Source organism: Boleophthalmus pectinirostris, unplaced genomic scaffold, assembly GCF_026225935.1.
Source record: "Boleophthalmus pectinirostris isolate CB_2022bp ecotype Guang Dong unplaced genomic scaffold, ASM2622593v1 HiC_scaffold_23, whole genome shotgun sequence".
In the NCBI taxonomy this organism is placed as follows: domain Eukaryota; kingdom Metazoa; phylum Chordata; class Actinopteri; order Gobiiformes; family Gobiidae; genus Boleophthalmus; species Boleophthalmus pectinirostris.
The window spans coordinates 18,183,430-18,205,977 of record NW_026571207.1 but is presented as its reverse complement, the minus strand read 5'-3'; the positions used below and the strand labels follow the sequence as shown (position 1 = coordinate 18,205,977).

Genomic DNA, 22,548 nt, shown 5'->3' with positions numbered 1-22,548 from the left:
AAGATAAGGCCTTCTCTGAACAAGTGGACAATGGACGGGGTCACAGTGGCTGTGCATTGTGCAGCAGGAAACCAAAAGGGCCAGATGGTTACCCCCAAAGCAAGCAACCCCATAAAGGACGTTGTGTCTCATCTTTTATCAAAGGCCACACATTAGAACTTCGGGCCATAGCGTGATGGTCTGGTCAGTATAGCACAATATAAATTGCAGCACTGAGCAGAGATGATAGTGTAGTCACTACCACCTCTTTATTCATGCTTTGTATTTAAATGATGAGCCTATTACACACCAGAATAATTGAAGCTGAGGTTATACTGGCGAAGGGTTTATAAACTTGAAGTTAAACAGTTATAAGTAGCCTCCTTATGGGCCAATTCATCAAGAAACCCACAAGCCAACAGAAATAGGTTTGCAGGCTTCATATGGCTCCGGGCTACACCTTAGATACCCCCACCATAGAGGGTCAACCCCCACAACCTACACCAGACAACCTTTTGAGAACAAAGGAGAGTTTTCAGGTGAAAGACTAAACACTTACATTACATTTTCATATTAACAGAGCCGCAGTAACCTATTTAGCATCAACCTTCAAGACTTTGAAAGACAGTGTCATGGTATTTTGAATAACAGAAGATGTAAATGAAGAAGCACTACATCTCTTTTCAATTAAATCTTTATGAGACATCTGCCCATGAAACAATTCATTGCTCTAGTCTACCAGCAAACACAGGACAGTCTTTTTCTGCACAAAACCACCAAAGACACACATAAAGAAACTTGTCGATATAGAATAATCCAAATTTAACAAGTTAATAAAAAAGGAAGCAGCTTTGGAATGCTCCATCATCTTTCAAGTCAAACTACCATTTGTGCACAACTTAAAACAAAAGTATTTTTTGAAAGGGGTTAGACTTAGACCAAACAACGGACAGTTTGTAGAGGGTCAAATGACTAAAATCTTTCTACAGTTGTAGGTTCAAATAAATGAAAAAATATGAAAGGTTAGGCCTACAGAATCTATTAGAATAAAAGACAACAATCTTTAACATTAGAAATCAAATTTAACAAAAAAAGGAAGACTAAAATGCATTGAAGTACAAAAATCCCCCTATTCAGTATTGCAAGGATTACGTTCTTATTTACACAAGGGTAAGAAGTACTGACTTCCAAAGCCTATGTTGATTTAAGATTGAAACAAACTTCGGTCTGTTTAAATGCGTGGCCCTGAACAATCCAAAATTTACAAGCAACTATCTATCCTTATTCTATCATTTACATCCAAAAAAGCCTGAAAATGGCTACTGTTGCAGTCATAAAATAAAGTAAAAATGGAATCAGTCGAATCCACTAAAATATAGCATGCAGCAAAGAAATATATTCCCCTTACATTGTGTCAAGATGTCCAAATTGTCTTCACATGTTATTATAATTACTTTAAAACACTTCTAGAAAATCTGCAAAATCTAACTTATTTATTATTGTGTAATTGAACACTTATTTTTTCCACACAGTGTCCATTATTCTACTATATTTTTCAGACAATACCGATAATCCATGTATGCAGACAGACTTTCAAACTTATGTTATAGAAAAATGGCATGGAGGAAAATCTATTTCAAATACGGCCAATCTGGAGATGGCTGAGGGCTGTTAATGGGGAAGGGCATTGGATCACAGCTCTATGCGCGGCTTTCTGAGAAGGCCTTGTCACAGGTGAAAGGCAAATGGCTGTATATGATCAAAGGGTCATCCATGTGATCACATTATGTAGACTTTCTCAGCCTGAGAGAAATTGAAGACTTCTTTGGTTCTGGGGCACACCACTTTGTCATCTTGGCGAATCGACAGAAGCGACTAAAAGGGCGTAAAGATAAACCCAGGTTAACAGTGCTTATTGTTGTGATTATTTGGCAAATTAAACTTAGTCACTATACTCACATTGTAACCATAGACATATCCATTAGGCAGCATCATGGGAGGGTTGTTTTCATTCATTACTTCTCCTGAGATCTTACACACTAGTCTGGAATTGGCACAGTGAGCCATAGGAAGAGGCTGGGCCAACTTGTTTAAAGATTTACTGCAGACTGGGCAGTCTGGGTTCTTTGAGGTGCCATCCTCCTTGTAGCACTGTCTGTTGCATTAAAAGTTATGGATGTGTTTTCAAAAGAATGGATTTAAAAGTGTTTGGTCAATATGTAGGAGTAAAACTTGTATGTGAACATTTAACAAAATAGGGTGAGTAAACAACTGTACACAGGTATTAAAAGGATACGGTGTCTTAATGGCAGAAAGACCAGCCTGAAGAGTGATGGTAAAAACAGAGTTATTTCCCAACTGGTGAAGTCTGTAGTTGTCATAGCGGAACTGCTGGATCAACATCTTCCAACGAGCAGGATCCAAAAGATCCTATCAATATTGGGAGGAGAAAACACATTATTATTGATGACGGGTATGTGCGGGATATACTTCCAAGAAATCACGGCAACTACCGGTAACTTGATTTACTTATGACACCAGAAAGTAAAAGCAACGTTTGTTTTACAAATGGCTGTTTAGTGGGCATGTCCTGCCTTTCACACTACACATTAACATTCATCTTCCTGTGTCAGCATGAGATCTCCTCACCACCTCAGTCACTGACCAGCAAATGGGATTATGGCTTTGTCCCTGTGGAGGCCCGTTGTGCTACTCGAAATGATGCCGTGTGCTCCACGAACTCCCAATCTCACTCACTGGACTATTAAATCCAACAAATGTTGGCATGACATCTAGGAACATGGAGAAAAATCCCGCACACCGTCTTACTTGCAAATTGTGAAATTTATTAGGACAAACCGTGCAACATTTCGGCACTAGGCCTTTGTAAGGCATGACATCTAGGAAAATGCCCATCATCAATGCCAAAATATCCACATATGGAATGGGGACCTCAGGTCATAATGTGATCACAGTACATATACAATACTTAAAATTGTCTTAGATAAATCCAACTTTTTAGCTAAGCAGTACTTTTTGAGACACATATCTATATAGTTGTCATTATCATGTTGAACGATACTCAAGATACACTAAAACTAATATAGGAAATCAAATCAGTATGACCAATATTCCTTTTCTGAACAGTTTCAGAATGGTTTGGTCAAAATTCATAAATAGCATAAGATAATATATAATATTAAAGAAACTACTACTATTTGTATAACATTGTGTTTTTGTAATGGCAATTGTGGTATTTAGATCTAGTATCAAGCCTTTTTTTGTACTGAAATAGAGTTTGAATTTAAAATTTTCTTTTCACAACATTAACTTAAGTAATTTGTCCCAAAAGATTTGATGGCAGAACCATGCAGTGCCCTTGTTTCACAATATAATATCCCTAAGTTAAGAAACGCCATCTAGTGGTCTACTTCAGTTCATACAACACTACCTCGCAGCAAAGGCATAGACGGAATTATTCATGAAATTTTCAAATATATTCTCACATTTCTATGATAATAGATAATTAAATATTGTGGGAAATAGATAAACATGAATACAGACAAATATAATGCATTTATTTACCTTATAAGGAGAAATATGTGTATCTGATGGGAATGCAAGCATACCCATCACCTGCCGAACCTCATCTAGCTGCCCTCCTTCTGCTTGGCTGAAATGTTTCCGGGCATGTCTAAAGAAAATTTAAAAAATCCATAAACATTTTGTAGATAAGAGAATCTTTAGAATGTTTTTGGCATCATTCAATGTATGGCATTTGTGAGTTTCTCACCTGACAGCATCCATTCGCTTGTTTTGCCTGATGAGTTCAATAAACTCTTGGATTCTGAGGCTAAATTCAAGACAACTCTGGAAAATAATTATTAGTGTGAGAGCTCATTAACCAAATATATATACTTCTTAGTTACACAAAATTTTATGCATTATGCGAGTTGAACCTTTCATTATATTGTTAAGGTGGGGTGCCCTGCCAGTATAGGTGTAGGTGAAAAACAGGGATTATACCGATCTAATAATTATCCCATGCTACTTACAAAGACCAATTTTAATAGTAGATTTTAATGCTTTAACTGACAAGTACAAAGTTGAAAATTAGATACCTTCATTTTACGAAGACGAGATTTATTGTCATGACACCAAGCAAGACAAGTAGCTGTCTCTTGCCTTTCCAAGGATTCCTCCACCTCTTTTGCTGTGAGAAACATCTCAATGTTCACTAGATCCTGTAGAGAAACAAATGGAACAACAGATATTTATGAGAGAGAATGTGTTTTGTATTATTTTAATTAGAACTTAAAACATAATACGATTATCAGGCACCATGTCAATGTAGAAAAATCCTGTGTCTCATAATCTATGATCTACTATGCTATTGCAAGGTAATTTATAATTCACATGTAACATATTTTTAATTATGGCTGGGCAATAAATCACATTTGGATTGAGTCTGATTTGTCCTAGTTTTTGAACTTTTATGAATAAATATGAAGAAAAATAAAAATGCCTCTTTTTACAATATCACCAAGCCCTAAACGTAACCATTTGGTAATATGATAATTTAGTTTCACCACTACAGTGGTATCAATTAGTTATGTGAGATCCCTAATGTCCACATACTGGTATTGGGCGAAAGTATAAGCCTTTTGAACTACCTCTATATCACTCTGCCTAGCCAGTTTGACGGCTGTGTTGTAGTAGCCACAGCGCAGCAGATGCTCCACCATCATGCGATCCATGCGCTTTTTCTTCCACAGATTGACAGAGGCTGGCTGGTCACTACTGTGCTCCTTCAAATGCTCAATGCGACGTTTACACAGTTTAGCACTCTCATCTTCTGCCTGAATGGACTCCGCAGCCTTGGTAATAAAACAAATTTTATCACAATGTTCACAACACAAAATTAACAATTTTTGTGTGAGTACTTATGTGTAGTTCCTTACCTTTCTCTTGAGAGCACTAAGTTTTTCCACAACACCATCAAGTAGAGACACCACAGAATCCACCACTGGAAAGCTGCTCAGGGTCTTTTCAAGCTCTGCAACCACCATTGTGACGTGACTTGTCTCTCGATCTATGTTTTTCTGAGCTGCTCTAAAGCGTTTGTTTAGAGTCTCATAGGGCACCTGAAAAATATAATCACAGAAAATGTATTTGATTTATAATTTACATCTGCATTTCTCCATAACTGTGTGTAACACATTCAGAAATCACAGTTATCACCCTCAATATGCAGGGCTGTCTCCAAAAAGATCTCAATATAGTTACAACATTGATATCTCAAACTGTATGAAGGGACAAAAAGTTCATGTTATTAAGTTAGTCAATCTGAGTACTATGTAAAACCAACAGAGGATTTTAGTAAGATGCAATTTACACGTATTACAATTTATTAAGCCTTATAGTCAGATCTTAATTACTTATTTAAAATGCATTCAAGATGGATGGATAACAAACAAAATGTTAAATGTGATATGGGCATGCTAAAAAAAAAAAAAAAGAGAGAGAGATGCTAAATTTTTGACGATATCTCCATTATTACTGCAGCAAACGACATTATTCTAGTCAGAAACCAACTTGAGAAATGAATAAAGGGCACCATTACTAGCCAGGTTTTTAGAAAACTCTGATTACACGGAGTACTCACGGCTTGGTTTATTGTACGACGCGAACAGTCCAGACACATCTGCTTTGGGCTGTGGTGTCGCAGTAACATTATGTGCAAGGGGGACAGAGCGTGCGTGCGGCACTGGCATGAGGCTCAACAGTGCGTTTTCTCAATGGCCATTTTGAAGCTCTGACGGTCAGCACCACATGATGACATGGCTTTAACTTGAAAACCTACTTTATCATCGTAGCTCTGCAGGGCCAGGTTACCCATCAGCTAACAGGCAGCTGCAGTTCAAAGGCTTAGGGCAATGCATATTACGTGAATTCTCTATATCTAAACCCAGTGTTGTAATTAAAACGAGCCGCTATACCGACAGTCACATCTTGAATACCACTCATGCCAAGCTGTCCACACGAAATGAGCGACCATGTTGTTACGTGCACTGCCCCTTAATACAGGCGTTATAAACAACCCGATTGACAACGCGCAATTCAGAGTAATACTTGATAAATCACAACAACCGCAGTGCAGATAATATATAGAAGAACTCAGCCTCACATTTAACAACATTTTACATCACCATTTTATACAAAAAAGGAAATACAGCAGCTCTACCGTCCACACAAGGCGTAATGGCTCCCTTTATGTCCATTCGCGACATTTTGTAATTACAGTCGCTAATCTACACGCATCCCCTACATGCTTCAAACAAATTAAAGGTTAACTTTGTGTTGTCACTTCTGAAGGTCGGGTGCTTTGTAAACACAACTCGCAAACCAAGCTAAGATCAGTTATAGCTTACCTTCCTGTCAACTTCGAGATTTCTGATTTCTAATTCACATTTGGCTCAATGTTTTTAAAGTCAATGTATCATTCACGCAGACACACACTAATAAACTGTCCGAATTTGTCATCGTGTAGGTAGTTTTACCTTGAGGGTGGGATATTCTTGGACTTTGAGGGCCATAGAGAGTTGAGCTGCAGTCTCTTGCACCGCCATCTTGGCTCTGTGCTTTTGTGTTGTTGTTTTTTTCCATCTGTGAAGATGGTGGTGCTCATTAGCGCCCTCTCTTGACATGGTGCCACAGCTGGTTGTCACAAACAGATTTTTCTCATTGATTCGATATAAAATAAGAAACAGTTTTATAAAAGGTCATCACCATACAAGCTTTAAAAATGCCATAATATTAACTTATTATATTTAGCTGGAAAAAATCTAACACACATAATAAACCGCTTTTTACTGTTTTTTTAATGTGAGATTTAATTCGAGATTTTCATCATAATGTAAGAAAATGACGATAATGTTAAGAGCTTTGTTTGTTTTTAAAACTAGTATCAGTGTATCGGTGCCTAATTTCAGCCATTCTTTTGCTACACATGGATTGTTATTTTTGCATGTAGTCTACTGTTTCTGACCCTCTTGTAGGAGACGAGTTCATCCATTTAGATATTGTTCTGACTGCAGTTTACTGTCTGCATAAATCTAATGTGCTCTAGAGCCTATGCCTCTTTTTGCATTTGAGATGCATGCATTGGCTCAGTGCTTACAGCATCGTATGAGTCTGAATCTTGCTACAACAATTACAACTTAATTGAATGTCACGTCACATGGGCATGTGCATGTTTAAGCAGCTGATGTTCACCCTACACACTTTCAAATGAAGGCTGTGATTGTGTATGTGTGTAAATGTTTGATAGAAATAGCTGCAGGTCGGGCTGCTGTCAGCCCTGATAAGGCCAACAGTCTGAAGTCGTTTGTGGGCACTGCTGCATGGCAAGCCTCCACTTTTGCTGAGAAGAAGCTGAACCATTAGGCACACCACAGTGACTGGAGGGTATGCTAGAGCAGGAAGACAGGAAAACAGAGTGAATTTAAAAAGACAAGGGAACAAAGAGGAGCTAGAAAAGAAAAAAGAAGAAAGACAGGTGAAAGTAAACTGCAAGTGACACATGAGAGATGTGCAAACAGATAAAATATAACAAAGTGTTCAGCAGCAAAGACAAATCATCAGTAGTCACAAATCACATAGTACCCAATGCCTACATATCATTCAGAATGGTATCTCTAAGTGTTCATATGCAAAAAAAAAAAAAAAAAAAAGCACCAGTCAGAATCTCTATACCTCTTTAAGACACCAAATAATGTGTGCTTATTTTTGAGGGAAAATAGATGATGGACCTCAATGATAAATGTGTCAGCACTTTAAAGTTGACTTTTTAGATATTATTGAGGTAAAAACACAAAGTTGCTGTATATTCCTATGCATTATTCATTCAGTTCACACTGTGGTGGTAAGCTTCTCCAGTTTATTTATTTATTTTTCTTTTATGTCAAGCTTATGACAGTAGTTATAGGTATACAATATTTACAGCTACATGGTAAAAGATGACATAATAGGTTTGTTTTGTTTTCTTACATAGCTGTTTATACATACAGACACACCTAAATATTCACAATACAGTGACAATTGTAGTTCAAAAGGGAGTGGGGGTAAGAAAAACTTAAGCCACAGCTGCCCTGGAGCAGACTGACAGATGCAGGGCTGCCAATCTGTGCCATTTTTCCCTCAGACCACCACCATCACACACACACAGATATACACATGCACACACACACACACACGCGCACACACACGCGCACACACACGCGCGCGCGCGCGCGCACACACACACGCACGCACACACACGCGCACACACACATACACACACTCACACGCACACAAACACACACAAACACACGCACACTTGCACACAAACACACACACGCACACACATACACACATGTGGGTGAAGGGCCTTGCCTAAGGACAGAACGACTGTGGCACTTGGTGTTACTCCTTTCCAAGTACTTGCTTGCTGCTTCTGAGATCTGACGAGACCATACTCTGACAAGCTGATATGGCCACCAAACAGGTTACTCTTAAGAGAGTTACAATAACCTACATGACAGACAACTGGCACTCCAAGGTTAGCAGTGCTCATTATTATTAAAGCATTCACAACATAACTTTTCTGGTAGAGTGACTGCTACCTGTTTGCCTCCATTGAGATGTTACTGTTTTGTGGTGCCGCCAGCAGAGCCACCACGAGGCAGGCAAACTTGCTTAGGGCTACAGAGGGCCCTGGTAGACACAAACAGTATTGCAAAAGTTACAACTGTTGTGAAAAACAATAACAACTTTCCTCCCAAGGGGCCCCCAGTCCCCCTCTTAAGGTACACGAGAAACTAGAGAAATACCAGGGTTTCAAAGAAGAGTTGGAGAAGACCTGGAAGGTAAAGGCATTAGTGGTGCCCGTGGTGATTGGAGCACTCGGGCAGTAACCCCCAAAACTGGATGAGTGGTTACAGCAGATCCCAGGAAAGCATCAGACATTTCAGTCCAGAACAGTGCAGTACTAGGAACAGCAAAGATACTGTGCAGAAGGGTCAAGCTCCCAGGCCTCTGATAGAGGACCCGAGCTGAATGAGACTACCTACCGAGGGTGAGGAAAACATTTTTTTTTATAGTATATATAGTATTTTGTAATGGCAAAAAAAAAATCAGACAAAGTAATAAAATGTCTTGTCTATGAAGACAAGCAAGAGGAGGACCCTCCGCCAGAACAGTTACATATATCGCACATTTAACTATTAAGACGTTTTGAGCTCAATCTACTTTGGGATCCCGACAGCCTCAGCATTTACCATCAGACAGAAATTGATGTAACTGTATTTACAACTAAACCAGTTATGACTGAGCAATGTTCCATCATAATCATGTGGTAGAACCAAAGATACCATCAAAACTCAGTAGAGGGAATAAAAGACAAGATTACAAATTAATTTATTTCAATAAAATGTGCGTAAGCAAGCAGTAAAAAATAATACAAACAGTTCAGTATGTTAAAGAGGAAAAGGCTAAAACACTACTGAATACTGCATTTTTGTATAGGAATTTTGTTGCTGTGATGGCTCCTCTTGTCGCTTAACACTGTCAAGTATTCTGAAATTAAAAATTCAGATGCTGTCAAAGGTAAACTTTCTGCACCATGTTTATAAAACATGTAACATTCAAAATTTTAAAGATGATTTCATATAAACTTACTTTTAGGACAACTTCTGTAGCCATGAAAGTATCCAGGGTCACTAAAATGGTTTATAGTTGGTTAAATATGAACAGTGTCATACACGGTTCATATTTAAAGGTACAGTGTGTGATTTTCTGAAGGTGGCTTTTCACCTCCATGGAAACAAGCAGGAGAAGGCCGTCCTCCAAGCCAAATAAGAATCAAGTTTGTGCAGAAGCAGTGCAGTAAAGAGGGTTTTATTAAACATGCTTTTATTTAAATTTTTTGGGGGGCAGTGGGAGCTGAAAGGTTACGTACTGCGGCTTTTTAAAACAAACATTTAAGGGGAGTTAAAGTTCACCTGTAGCAACAGAAACTCGTTTTTCCTCTCCTCATTGTAATTGCATAACTTTTTTTCTCCTCCCAGTCGTTCTTTCAGGAAACAAAAGCTGAATTCTGTCCGCCCTTTGCCCCTCCCCATTCCTGCTCTCTCTTTTTCACACACTCTGCTTTTCTCCACTGTATCATCCCTCAGATGTCTCTCTTTACATCCTGGTGCCCCTGCTTGATTGTAACACTGCTTTCATTCTCCGTGTGGGTACTTTTTTGCGAGACATGGGTAGAAGGACTAGAAAGACTTGCTGTAACAAAAAGTGAGAAGAGGAGAGGAAGGGAGCTTGAGATAGGGCCGAGGGAGGGGTAAAGCAGATCGAGAGCGGGCGGGCGAGCGGCAGGCAGGAGGGGGAAGAGAGAGAGAAAAGAGGGGGAGCACATGTGTATGCTTGTCACTAAGGGGCTGGGAGAAGGACTAAGGGAAGCGAGGTAGCTGGCCATAGCCGCCATATGCTGACTGGATTCCTGTTCATGTGTGCTGCGAGAACACTGCAGTTTGCGTAGTGCGCTGGCTGGCCGGGGAACACACCATGGGAAGCTCACATCTCCTCAACAAAGGCATGCCTCTAGGTAAACATGTCGGCTTTTATGTGGTGTGTGCGCGCCGGGGACCTCTGCATGCATGTGCGCGCCTTCCAATATTTGTGAACTAAGTGTACATTATTCTGCCATGCTCTCCCCTCCCCCTCCCCTCTCTCTCCCTCTTCGTCTCCTCCTCTTTCTCCTCTTAATTCTGCCAGTCTATTATCTTTCACATCAGCCTTCCTCACACCACACCGGAATGGTTAGCCTTTACTCCACCTCCGATCTGTGTGCATGTGTGTATGTGTGAATAGGCAAATATCTGCTGTTGAAGCCTGCTCAAACACATCCATTTGTAGAGACAGAAATAGATCTCTACTCACTCTCCTTCCAGAGCTAGCGAGGACATGACACATATTTCCTTTTCATTGTTGGTCATTTAAGAAAAGAGCATTTACACATTTAGAGGAACTGGGACATGCGCGCAGAATATGCACAGGTGAGGGAGGGATGTGATTTAAGATATGGGAAAAAGACTATTCCAGAACATGAGATCAAGGTAGGGTTGCAAAGATACAAGGGAGGGGGGTGGAGGTTTGGGTGTGGAGCAGGAGGTGGGTGTGAGCAAACATGATGATGGTCTGTAGTCACCTGAATGAGAATTTCTTATTAGACATGTTTTTGAAGATTGCTCATTCTGTGATGTCATCAACAGGCTGCGAGACGTGTGTTTAGATGACATCAAAGATTAAACTGTATATTAAACTGTTGTATTCCTTCCTATTTCAAGAAGTTCATATCCATATCCAATTGAACTCCTCAAGTCCAAGGTCACAGGAAATAAAGGCTATAAATTATGAGTGAGGAAGCATTGCTCGTTGTACATTTTAGAATGCAAAACATGGGATCCCATCAGCTGCTGTATTGATCTTGTGATTGTATCAGTTTCAGCTCCCAGTAAAGAGTGCTGAAGCTTTAAGAGCTGTTAGAAAGTGCCTTTGTCAGTCCCTGTGATTGAAAGGCTGATTTATGCTTTAGCTGAGAGAGGCTCTGAAAGACGGCATGTTTTATCTGAGTATTGAGGTGCTTCATAAGTGAAATATTCCATTCTGTTTATCAAATCTCATCTCATCATGTGCAATTAATAAATTTTTAATTGAGATCAAGATTCAATCAGTTCTAATCTCCAATGATATTCTTAGTTCTTTTGATGTGGTCCACACTCTATCCTCTGTCAGTACACGCATGTAGTTTGGAATTCAGACTTTGAAGAATTTAGAAATTTGACATTTTTGTGTTAAATGGCACTGATCAAAATGTGTGTGGTTTATGTTCAGGAAATTAATATTGAAAATTATTTTTCTTTTTTGCTTTAATATGACAAGGAGTGCTATTTTGTAACATACTGGCCAGCTTTAGCTACCAGACTGATACCATGAATGATTGCTAGGACAGGATTGAGAACAGAGACTGGATAGGTACCTGTCTATCAGCCTTTTGATGAACTGGCTATATCTACAGTGGCAGCCCAATTATAAATATTAAACGCTGAACATGTTAAAGTCCAATATTTGAGAACACATTCCACTGAAGACACCATGAGTAAACTAGTACAGAAGAATTATGATGTCAACAGACCGCAGAAATAACAGGCCAGACAGGGTCACATCCCAAAACAATACTTTAGAATAAGGCTATAATTAACATGCGATCCACAAAGACATTATAGATGTTCTGTCATTTATATGTCATCAGTTTGTCTTGAATCATTTGTGGTACTATGTAGTTAAGTATAAAAAGCTTGGGCAATACTGATAAAGTAGACACTACTCTGAGCAAATTTAAACCTATTAAAACCTGCTAAATATATGATCCACTTACCTCAAGAATCATGTCCCTATAATCTATTAAACATTAAGAACCCAATTCAATTGAAAGGGTAACTGGCCCCATCATATAACAGCTAATCCGCCCACATACAGTAAGCCTGTTAAAGCATTTATAGATCTTTTGTTCCCTAATACATAATTTTCAACACTTACTAAATCACAAATGAAAAGATCAAACGTAATATTCATGTTATATAGTCACATGTATGAAGCAGTAAGTCTTTTCAATGGCTGCTGCCTAGCTAAGTATGTCTTCATAATTCTATTATACTGTAGAGTTTAGTGCTTAGACTGCTACACTGTGGGATTCTATATGGTTTTATTGAATTATTGATTCATGTCTTGGCTACATTAGTCATTGTGATTGTTGCATCAAATTCTACAGCTAATTTTTCACTTTGCATTTCTCCATATAACAAGAAGATAAAAGTCAATGTTATGTAATGAGTAAAGAGAGTGGTATTGTATCATACTGGTCTTGTGTGGGCACCCTGCTTCCCCACACTATCTAGCTCATGTCAGCTTGCACACATCAGAGAGGGAGCGTGCACTTCTAAATCTTAAAATGTAGGTGGGGCAGTGTGTGCGTGTACAGAGGTGGTGCTGCTGATAGATGCTTTCTGTCTTCTCACGTTTCTTTCCTGGGAATCGACTGTAGCCAGGAAGGGACTGAGGCCATGTGAATGAGCACAAAACAAAGCAGCCAGCTAGAAAAAACACTACTGATCAGACAGGGCATTTTTCAACACTACTTGGGAAATATAAAAATCTGCCAGTAGGATTCAACAGTGCAATTATACACGGGAAAATGAAAGAAGACATGTGACTGTAGATAACAGTACGGTGAGATTCATCCTAAAGACAAGGCCGTGTAGCCGCATGCCAACAGAGTCAGTGGCATAACAAATCTGCTGTGTTGGGCTTGATGGCTGGCTGCGTCGCCTACGAGTGTCTGACTTATCACAGGTGTCGCTAGCATAGCTCTTCTCACTTCCCCCAGCTTCTTTCCTCTTTAGATTTCTAAAATAACACTGTATGACTGCAACCACATATAGTGTGCACTTTCAGATAAAAAAACAAGGTTTATTGTGTTTGATCCTTTCAGCCAGTATTAGCAAAACACAACAAATTATGAGCTATAGGCAGTCTTGTAAAAATAAAATAATCTAGCAAGTGACTCACTGATTCCACTGATGTTGTCAAAATCTGATATTTACGTGTTTGGATATATTTTTAGCTTTCAACCAACCTCAGTAAAAAGTAATGTTCTTAGCTGATCTACTTCGTAATATTGCAAAAGTGAATATAAATAATTCAAGTGTACTTTAGGTTGTGTCTTTTCTCCTGCCATGTTTATATGAAAAATAAAGACTTGCATGTTTTGGCACATAACCCAGTTCAAATTTGGCAGCCTTCCAAGCGACAAAATACTGCACTTCAACACTGTCTGGATTGAGTGACAGATCCAAAATGTTGCTTAAATCCTCCAGGACCAGTTCCAGCTGTTCTGGTGTCAGTGATGTGGCCCGCCTGTGGACTGTCCCATTCGTACGCAGCACTGCCAACAGTCAGCAGCAGATGCTTTTTCCATCTCCAATTGTCAGTCAAATTTTCACGGCATAATTTCAGCCTGATCACGAGGGGATTTAATTTCCTCTTTACTTAGAATCCTCTTGAAATGTTAAGATATTATGTTATGAGGCTCATGTTGGGTAAAACACTCAAGTAGCAAGTTAATATGTCTGTTTGTCTATTAGCAAAGTAGAAAAACATTGAAAAGTTCATGTACTCTTGAATTTGTCGAGACCTCAGTAGTACATCCTTACTGTTGTGAGAGGAGGGCTCTTGCATTGTGCGATAGTTAGACTCACTAAGTTAAAAGAATAATATCATAATTCAAGGGCTGAATAGGAGCTGTTTGCACACCTGACATGGACAGCTGTCTGCAAACTGATATGAACTCAATGTGAAATGTGCTTCCATTAACAGAAACAAATAGAGCTCCCCATAGTCTAATTTTCTCTATTAAAAAAAAAAAACTAAACTCAAATAAACTCAAATATACACAGAGCAATAAACTTGTATGCCAAATAACCTTTAGTTTTTTTGTAAAACATAAGCAACTATAAAATGTAACAGTAAAAATGGCACTGGTTGTAACTACACTGATTAAAACACAGAAGATAAGTAATGTTTATTGTAAAAATTATTGAATAATTGCTAGTGTAACTATAGTTTAAGTAGAAATCTGTGGGAAACTTATAGATCCACAACAATGGATTAAGACAAAGTTAAGTGAGTTATTTCAAAACAACATGATATTCATAGAAAGATTTGAAGGTGACAGCTACTTTCTCAGCTGTGGTATTCAAAACAAGAGAGGATTAAGTAATTACAATGAAGCGCCCCCACACACTAATGCTGAGTAGGAGAGAGTGACAAAGGCAGTTTGAAGTGTGAGATTTTTATCACACAGCACTAGTCAGTGGCAGTTTAGGGGCTGGTCCTCCCAAGGTCATGCATGGGACTGGAATGATAGTTATTTCCTCCCTCAGCAAAGGACATGTAGTAGAAATATCAAGAATTCCACTAGAAAATCTCAACCACTCCAAATACCACTTTCCCTCACTGGAGAAATACTGTCTCTTAATAATTCCACACAACATGGTGCAGCGGCTTGAATGCGATTTCACATCTAGAGCAAAATGAAATAGTAATGCTGAGTGTGCAGTGCAGTGTGGTGCAGCTGCAATAGGAAACTGTTATTCATGAATACATCTGATTTGCAATGGACGCTGTTGAAACCTACTTCTGTGCTCGCATTGAATTCCTATTTCTCAGTTATGCACCATTGATGTTGTATTGATGTGTAAGTGCAACGGCCTGCAGGCAAACCCTTTTATGGAAAGCTAATGTTTTACCAGACCGCAGAGTGCATTGTTAGCAAGATTTAAGTTTCACCTTATTGGTCTTACAGTGCTGTTCGGACTGCGTTATCAGATCAAGTTACATGCTGTAATATGTGGATAAGACGACAACGCAGAAATTGTGCACTGTGCCTCTGTGTGAGGTAAAGTCAGACAAAAACAAGAACACAGAAGATTGAGCTTTGGAGATGTAGACAGTAGTAGTAGTAGTAATAAAATATTATTCAAACATATGTGAATGAAACAAAACAAAAGGTAGCTAAAGTAAAGTAAAGGTAGCTGCATTACAACATTGCTTAAAACTCACAAAAGTACATTTTGTGTAATATGGGACATTTTACTTCAAAATGGCAATGATTACAGAATACTTTTAGTACCACAATACAGCATTTGTCAAAGACTGCGTGATACAAATTAATTCACCTTTTATTACCTACACTTGTCTGTTAAACCAAGGTCCACACTCATTGTAGGGTCATTTGTTGAATCTACTTGTTAATTGCCACTTACCCTTGAGTATGGCCTTAGCCGCTCTCTATGGGTGACTGCATGATGTAAAGAAGTGGTTTTATAAAGCTGGCTCAATGACTTACTCTTCATTCAATTTCTTACTTCACTGTCTGCTAACCTTGGGCCTGGTCTGTCACGTCAAGCAGCCCAATTAAGCTGTAAAATATCACATCTGTGTTGAGTGCTTAAATATTGGATACACATATAGCTGATTATTTTAACCTTGTCCAGTCATTATGGGTCACACACTCGTTCATTGCATCACCAACAGTATAGATACAGAACTCCCTTTTTACACTACACTACAACAAACCAAATATTTTTACTATCAATACCAGAAAACAAAGCTGCAAAAGTTCTGTCATCTTCTCATCTCAGACACATGGTTACTCCAGGAATTTTTTCAAGATCACACAAGGCTACAGTCACCATAGCAACTGCATCAGCCTAGAGCAGAGATATTATGGGATGCAGATTAGGCAAGTGTCCTCTGAGTCCAGCGGCAACTCTCACAAGTGACAAACAACTGATGATATGTGACACTTGAGCAATGCTGGAAGTCAGAAAGTCTTTTTATACCGAGAGAGGGACAAAAATACTCTTGGATCGAGGATCAGTCTGTTAAGCATCCAAGTGCTGCAGACACACGACACAAGCTGAGAAAGAGATATAAACAGAGGTTGATGCTTATTGACAATATGCACACTTTGACATTCACCAGCTTTAGATAAAAGCAAACTGGGTAACATCAGACTTTATGATACTACAATAACAACATTTCCTCACTTTTTTTTAGGTATCAGGCCACCCATCATGAATGGGCCTATGCACCCCCGCCCACTGGTGGCACTGTTAGATGGACGGGACTGCACAGTAGAGATGCCAATCCTCAAAGATGTAGCAACAGTGGCTTTCTGTGATGCCCAGTCCACACAGGAGATCCACGAGAAGGTATGCTCCGCCTGATTTTTTATTTTCTAACTGGGCAATATAAATCTTGATTTAGCTACAAATTATGAAATCGAGAATGAACAAGCCTAGGTCAGTGTATATCAGTCCCTGTGGACTGTAAGTGGGTCTGTGTGTCTGGCAGGGTTATGTCTTGTTCTGGGTGACTGCCAAGCAGGCCCTCTCTGTGAGCACGCTCAGTAGGCCACAGCGTGGGAGAAACAGATGGCTTTGGCTCAAACACCAAGCTCTTGTCCTCTTAGTAAATGCTGTCTCGTAAGAATCGCCATATTGTGTAATTAAACAGCCTTTACAGAAATAATCCATACATGTAAAGAGTATAATAGGCGGTATGTATGTTTTTTTTAATCAAATAAATACAAATTAAATAGGGTCAGAAATTGTCTGGAAACACAAACAATAACCAGATGTGTATTAATGTAATCTTAATATTACTAAACAGCACATGAAAGCATGAAAATGCAATCAGTGAACTGACTATATGACAAAATGTAGTTGCTCATTGTAGTAGTGTTTTGCACAACATCTTTGAAACGGTGTGTGCCCAGGTGCTGAATGAAGCAGTAGGGGCACTTATGTACCACACCATAACTTTAATGAGAGAAGACCTGGAGAAGTTTAAGGCTCTGCGCATTATTGTTCGCATTGGCAGTGGCTATGACAATATCGACATCAAATCTGCAGGGGAACTGGGTGAGAGCACAGCACACTCTCTCAACATCAGCAGTGATAATCTAGGAGGTGTTAGGCCTATTTGCTCTTAAGTTTTACTTTTTGCATCATATTTCAATTAATACATTTCACTAACAATAGCTGACTGAAAACTGTAATTACATATTCAAACACTGATAACAACACACAGTGCATGGCTTCAAAACTGTCTTTCTTCAAACCAGTAGCTAATCCTGTTGTCTGTGGACTGCAGGCATTGCAGTGTGTAACATGCCAGCAGCATCGGTGGAGGAAACTGCAGACTCCACACTGTGTCACATCCTCACCTTGTACCGACGCACCACCTGGCTGCACCAGGTTTGTTAGCTCTGAATGACTAATCATTACAGACAGTTATTCATTGTAATGTACTGAAGCATTACTGAGATCTGAGGGCCTTTGTTTTGTTAGGCTCTACGAGAAGGTACGCGGGCCCAGAGCGTGGAACAGATACGAGAGGTGGCATCAGGAGCAGCCAGGATCAGAGGAGAGACTCTCGGCCTCATTGGTCTTGGTGGGTAACAAACTGTCATTGTTATTAATATTGTATGAATGTGGTGTGTACGTGACTGTTGGTCGGAGGGGATGATGGCGCAGATTGGTGGCCTATTTTCTGTCAGTCTACCCCAGGGCAGCTGTGACTACAATCACCAAAAAGTGTGGACTGAATGAATAATGCACTGCAAAGCAATTTAGCTTAGCTTGAAAGGTACTATATAATTCCAAAGCTTAATTAATTAATTAATTAATTAATTAATATTATTGAATACATGGCATTACAAATTTACTAAACTATAACTGGCATTTTAATTCAGCCAGTTACATGAGCAGATGAGGGAACTTCTTATCAATATCCCTGCTGTCCCTGTGAAGTCTCTTCAGCAATAAAAAGAAAAAGAATCTCGATCAGTGAGAGTTGGAGTTGCTTAGAGACTATTGTTGTCCAGCTGTCAATGAAAACACAAAACTGATCGAGCAGAATAGAGCAGAAATCGAACTTTGTGGGGAAATCCTATGTTAGCTGTTTAGCACCGATGAATGCAAAAGTGTGTAACAGTAAGAAAAAAAAGTGTAACATGCCTTTGTAATCCCCATTGTAGGTCGAGTGGGCCAGGCGGTAGCACTGCGAGCCAAAGCATTTGGCTTCAATGTGATATTCTATGACCCTTACTTAGCCGATGGAGTGGAGAGATCACTGGGACTACAAAGGGTCACTACACTACAGGTACACACTGAAAATCTGGAGGCCACTTCCCACTGACTGTCAGCATATTATCATGATTCTATTATCTGAACTACAAAGCTGGATAATAAGGTTACATACATAGATAATATTGCCTTAACCGCATGTTTTCTTTTATAATGTAATAAAATGTAATTGCCTCACAGTGAGTGTTGTCTCCCTCAGGACTTGCTCTTCCATTCAGACTGTGTTTCCTTGCACTGCAGTCTCAATGAGCACAACCACCATTTGATCAATGACTTTACCATCAAACAGGTAACGCACAAATATGATGTCAAGATGAAGAAAAAAATAATTCATTCTCATCTAATTATTAAAACATTTTTGTGAGACAGATGCGTCAAGGAGCATTTCTGGTGAACACTGCGAGGGGGGGCCTGGTGGATGAGAAGGCCCTGGCCCAGGCCCTGAAAGAGGGACGAATACGCGGAGCTGCTCTAGATGTTCATGAGTCCGAGCCCTTCAGGTAGTCAATGGAACAAACAGTCAAGTGTGAACAAAATGGTACAAACAAAAGATTTCTGTCAGTTTCAGCCAGGGTCCACTTAAGGATGCCCCCAACCTCATCTGCACCCCGCATGCAGCATGGTACAGCGAACAGGCTTCGCTCGAGATGAGAGAAGAAGCAGCCAGAGAAATCCGAAGGGCTGTCACTGGTAAGACCAACATACTGATATTTATACAGTGTCCTGTTATGCAATGAAAAAGGCTCTGTGAAAGGATGACTACAATGCTTTTCCATTAGAGCCTACTTGAGTACAGGCATAAAAGCAATAAAGCAAAGGCATACCTGTTCTGAGAAAGCTATAGAGTTGTATTCATATGAAACCAATGATGATTTTAGGATGCTACATATTAAATCTAGTGTTCATTCATTATAGAGTGATAAATATATTCACCATCAGCAGACCGAGCAGCCTATCAGGTTGTTGGTCAGTTCTTTCATGGACATTTTATGTAACTTCCCAGTAATGTTAAGCTTGTAATGTTGAGCTTTCAACAATAGATGTGGTAAAGAGGGTATCACATCTGAATGGCTTACGCTGGCATTCTCCTGCGCAAGATGTTCAACCTGAAACTTTTCTTTCTCTCACCTGTTTAGGTCGTATCCCAGACAGTCTTAAAAACTGTGTGAATAAGGAGTTTCTTTCGCAGAATAACCATTGGACAGGAGTGGACCCTGCCACTGTCCACCCTGAACTCAATGGAGCTTATAGGTAAAATCTCAAGCATGTTTATATGCAAGAACACAGATACTATACTGCAGATCTAGGCCTCACTGCAAGAATTCTTAACTTCTCATTCAAGGATATTGGTGCTTCCACATTGCGTAGGTATTTCAACATTGCAGAGGCAATAGCTCCGACTGTTAAATCAAATTTGTGTAGCGTTTCAAGTTTTTTGAATACAAATAAAAAACATTAAATCAGAATGTTTAACAAATGAAATTATTATATTAAACTCACTCTATGTACAAACTCTGCTTTGTGCTATACCTCATAAATGTTCTCATTTGCCAAGTGGTTTTTGCCTGTCCTTGCAGGTACCCCCCAGGAGTGGTGAGCTTACCTGCCGGAGGGCTTCCTCCCCCTGTTGAAGGCATTGTGCCCAGTGCAGTGCCCATCACACACACTCTGCCTCCTGCTGTCAGTCACCCTCCACATGCACCATCACCAGGACAGAACACTGTCAAGCCACCAGAGGGAGACAGAGAGCAGCATCCGAATGACCAACTGTAGCTACCTTCAAAAACACAAGCTTGGCGGGTTGTCTGGTGACCAAAAGATCTGTGCATGAATACGGCAGCAAAGATCAAATTGACAACTTGCTATCTAACAGTGTCAGATCCCAAGATGTCAAGCTCCAAGACGATGATCCAAAACCAACTTGCAATTTGCTGCAAGCAGACTGTTTACACTCCAAAGAGGAGAAAGAGCAACACACGGAGACACCCGGAGATAAAACTTTACTCAGCCAGAAGATACAAACCTATGCGTCAATGTGGAAATCAAAAATACTGGATTTAATTCTACCGTCTTAGACTGCCTGTCCAAAGTTATAGGGGCATGTTTCATGTCTCCTCTTCACGTGTCACTTCCTAAGTTCATGTACAAGTAGTAGGTTATGAAATGAATGTAACCTGTTTGTGTACAGTTAGACATGCAGCAATGAAATACAGGTAATTGTATTCAAGTCTTAACAAAAACCATAGGTGCATTTCCTCTATGTAGCCACACTGGTTTTTGAATACAATATCTGATTTTAAGTGTCCCTGGATTAACAAGGCCCCAAAAGAGGCAGCTTTTGCACACCTTCTCAGGAAATTAAGTTTCCGCAGTTGGTATTATTTGTTTAGTTTTTGGTTTTTTTTAAGGATCACTTTTATGCCACTTAGTGCTTCTGTTTTCTACCTGCTTGCCTTTGTGTGCTGCAACATTAGAAGATTAACTTTGCCCATATGTTTTGGTTAAAGAGCAAGTGATTTCGCTCTTGGGACATGTGTGTAAATGTTTGATCCAAATTGTTGGACTGTGGGAGGAAAGGCTAAGGTCAGTCACAAAATGATGTGCTTTGCAGGATAAACAAGATTAGTTACATGGTTACAATTATAAATAATTCAATCTTGAGACCAGGGCTTCCTCTACTAAAGAAGAACAGGCCAAGGAGCAGTTTAGTACAAAGGCAAGGATGACATTTTACATCACATTTCTTCAGTGTATTATTAAAACTGACATTATACATTTCTGCTGTAAAACAACACTGACTTAGTGAAAACTAAACTGCACTTCCTGTTTGGGTAAAAATGGATGAGTGAAAATTCAAACAAAATAGTTGAACTGAATGGTTCTGCACAATGTAGTAAGACATACAAAGTATTCCTTTGAAATGGGTCCAGCTTGAGTATACCATTTAGCCACCCTCTGTGGCTTCTGTGTCTATGTGTACATATGTACTGCCTGCCTGTGTCAATGTGACTTGGTTGTATCTGTGTCTTTAAAACAGCTCTGGGAGAGGAGATGAGGACCAGTAGGCGCCCAAGCATGTTATGTTTATAAGACTGCCATTATAAAACACTACACTGTAATAGCAGTAATGACATTTTATACGTTCAACGTGTATGTGTTCAACTCATGTTTAGGCTGTTTTGACAACATGACAGTGCATCCTGGTTCCACTTCTCCCAGCAGCTGAGTAGTAAAACAGTTTACTGTTGCCTACCTAGTCTTGTTGGTGAGGTAGTATGTGTAACAATCAGGGATGGACATTTCATTGGCTCAGTATTTCACAAGTAATGGAATCAAAGCATCAGTGAAATTAATGTGTTGAATATTGTTAGCCCCAAATCCTATACAAATATGTTGGAGAATGTAAAACTTTGTTCATAACCCACCATGAGTGACCATAGAAATGAACTACTACTGATAAGCAGCACTGCCCATAGAGATAACTCATATGAACTGCATTCCTGATTCAAGCCAGTGTGTGCCAACGCAAACGTGTCAAAGAACTGCATGAAATTCTATCCCTGGAAGTAACACACAGTCCACTGTTGCCTACTTTGGTCCCCTTTATAGTTAGGTAGTAGGCGTAGCAATATACAGTATACATATTATATTCTACAGTAAATATCATTATTTTTGGTCAAGATTGACAAACTGACAAAGATATGTTTGTGACTGTATGCATTTGTATGAATTATTTTAAAAAATAAACTGTGGAAGGTTA

At 39.4% G+C, this 22,548-nt stretch overlaps 2 protein-coding genes across 2 annotated transcripts; one reads left to right on the top strand and one right to left on the bottom strand.

The window, feature by feature from the left end:
* Positions 1–657: 657 nt before the first annotated feature.
* Positions 658–6,633, bottom strand: maea (macrophage erythroblast attacher, E3 ubiquitin ligase). Its single transcript, XM_020923463.2, has 9 exons — positions 6,540–6,633; positions 4,941–5,123; positions 4,653–4,856; positions 4,101–4,223; positions 3,773–3,849; positions 3,565–3,673; positions 2,276–2,409; positions 1,939–2,134; positions 658–1,854 (listed from the first exon to the last, which is right to left on the bottom strand). The coding sequence occupies exons 1-9, from the start codon at positions 6,606–6,608 to the stop codon at positions 1,759–1,761; spliced, it is 1,191 nt and encodes a 396-aa protein (XP_020779122.2). The 5' UTR covers positions 6,609–6,633; the 3' UTR covers positions 658–1,758.
* A 3,550-nt stretch (positions 6,634–10,183) lies between these two features.
* On the top strand, positions 10,184–22,548 carry LOC110158867 (C-terminal-binding protein 1). The gene is made up of 11 exons (XM_020923398.2): positions 10,184–10,621; positions 16,696–16,850; positions 17,417–17,561; positions 17,794–17,897; positions 17,991–18,093; positions 18,680–18,804; positions 18,988–19,077; positions 19,158–19,288; positions 19,351–19,478; positions 19,925–20,039; positions 20,366–22,548. The coding sequence occupies exons 1-11, from the start codon at positions 10,582–10,584 to the stop codon at positions 20,559–20,561; spliced, it is 1,332 nt and encodes a 443-aa protein (XP_020779057.1). The 5' UTR covers positions 10,184–10,581; the 3' UTR covers positions 20,562–22,548.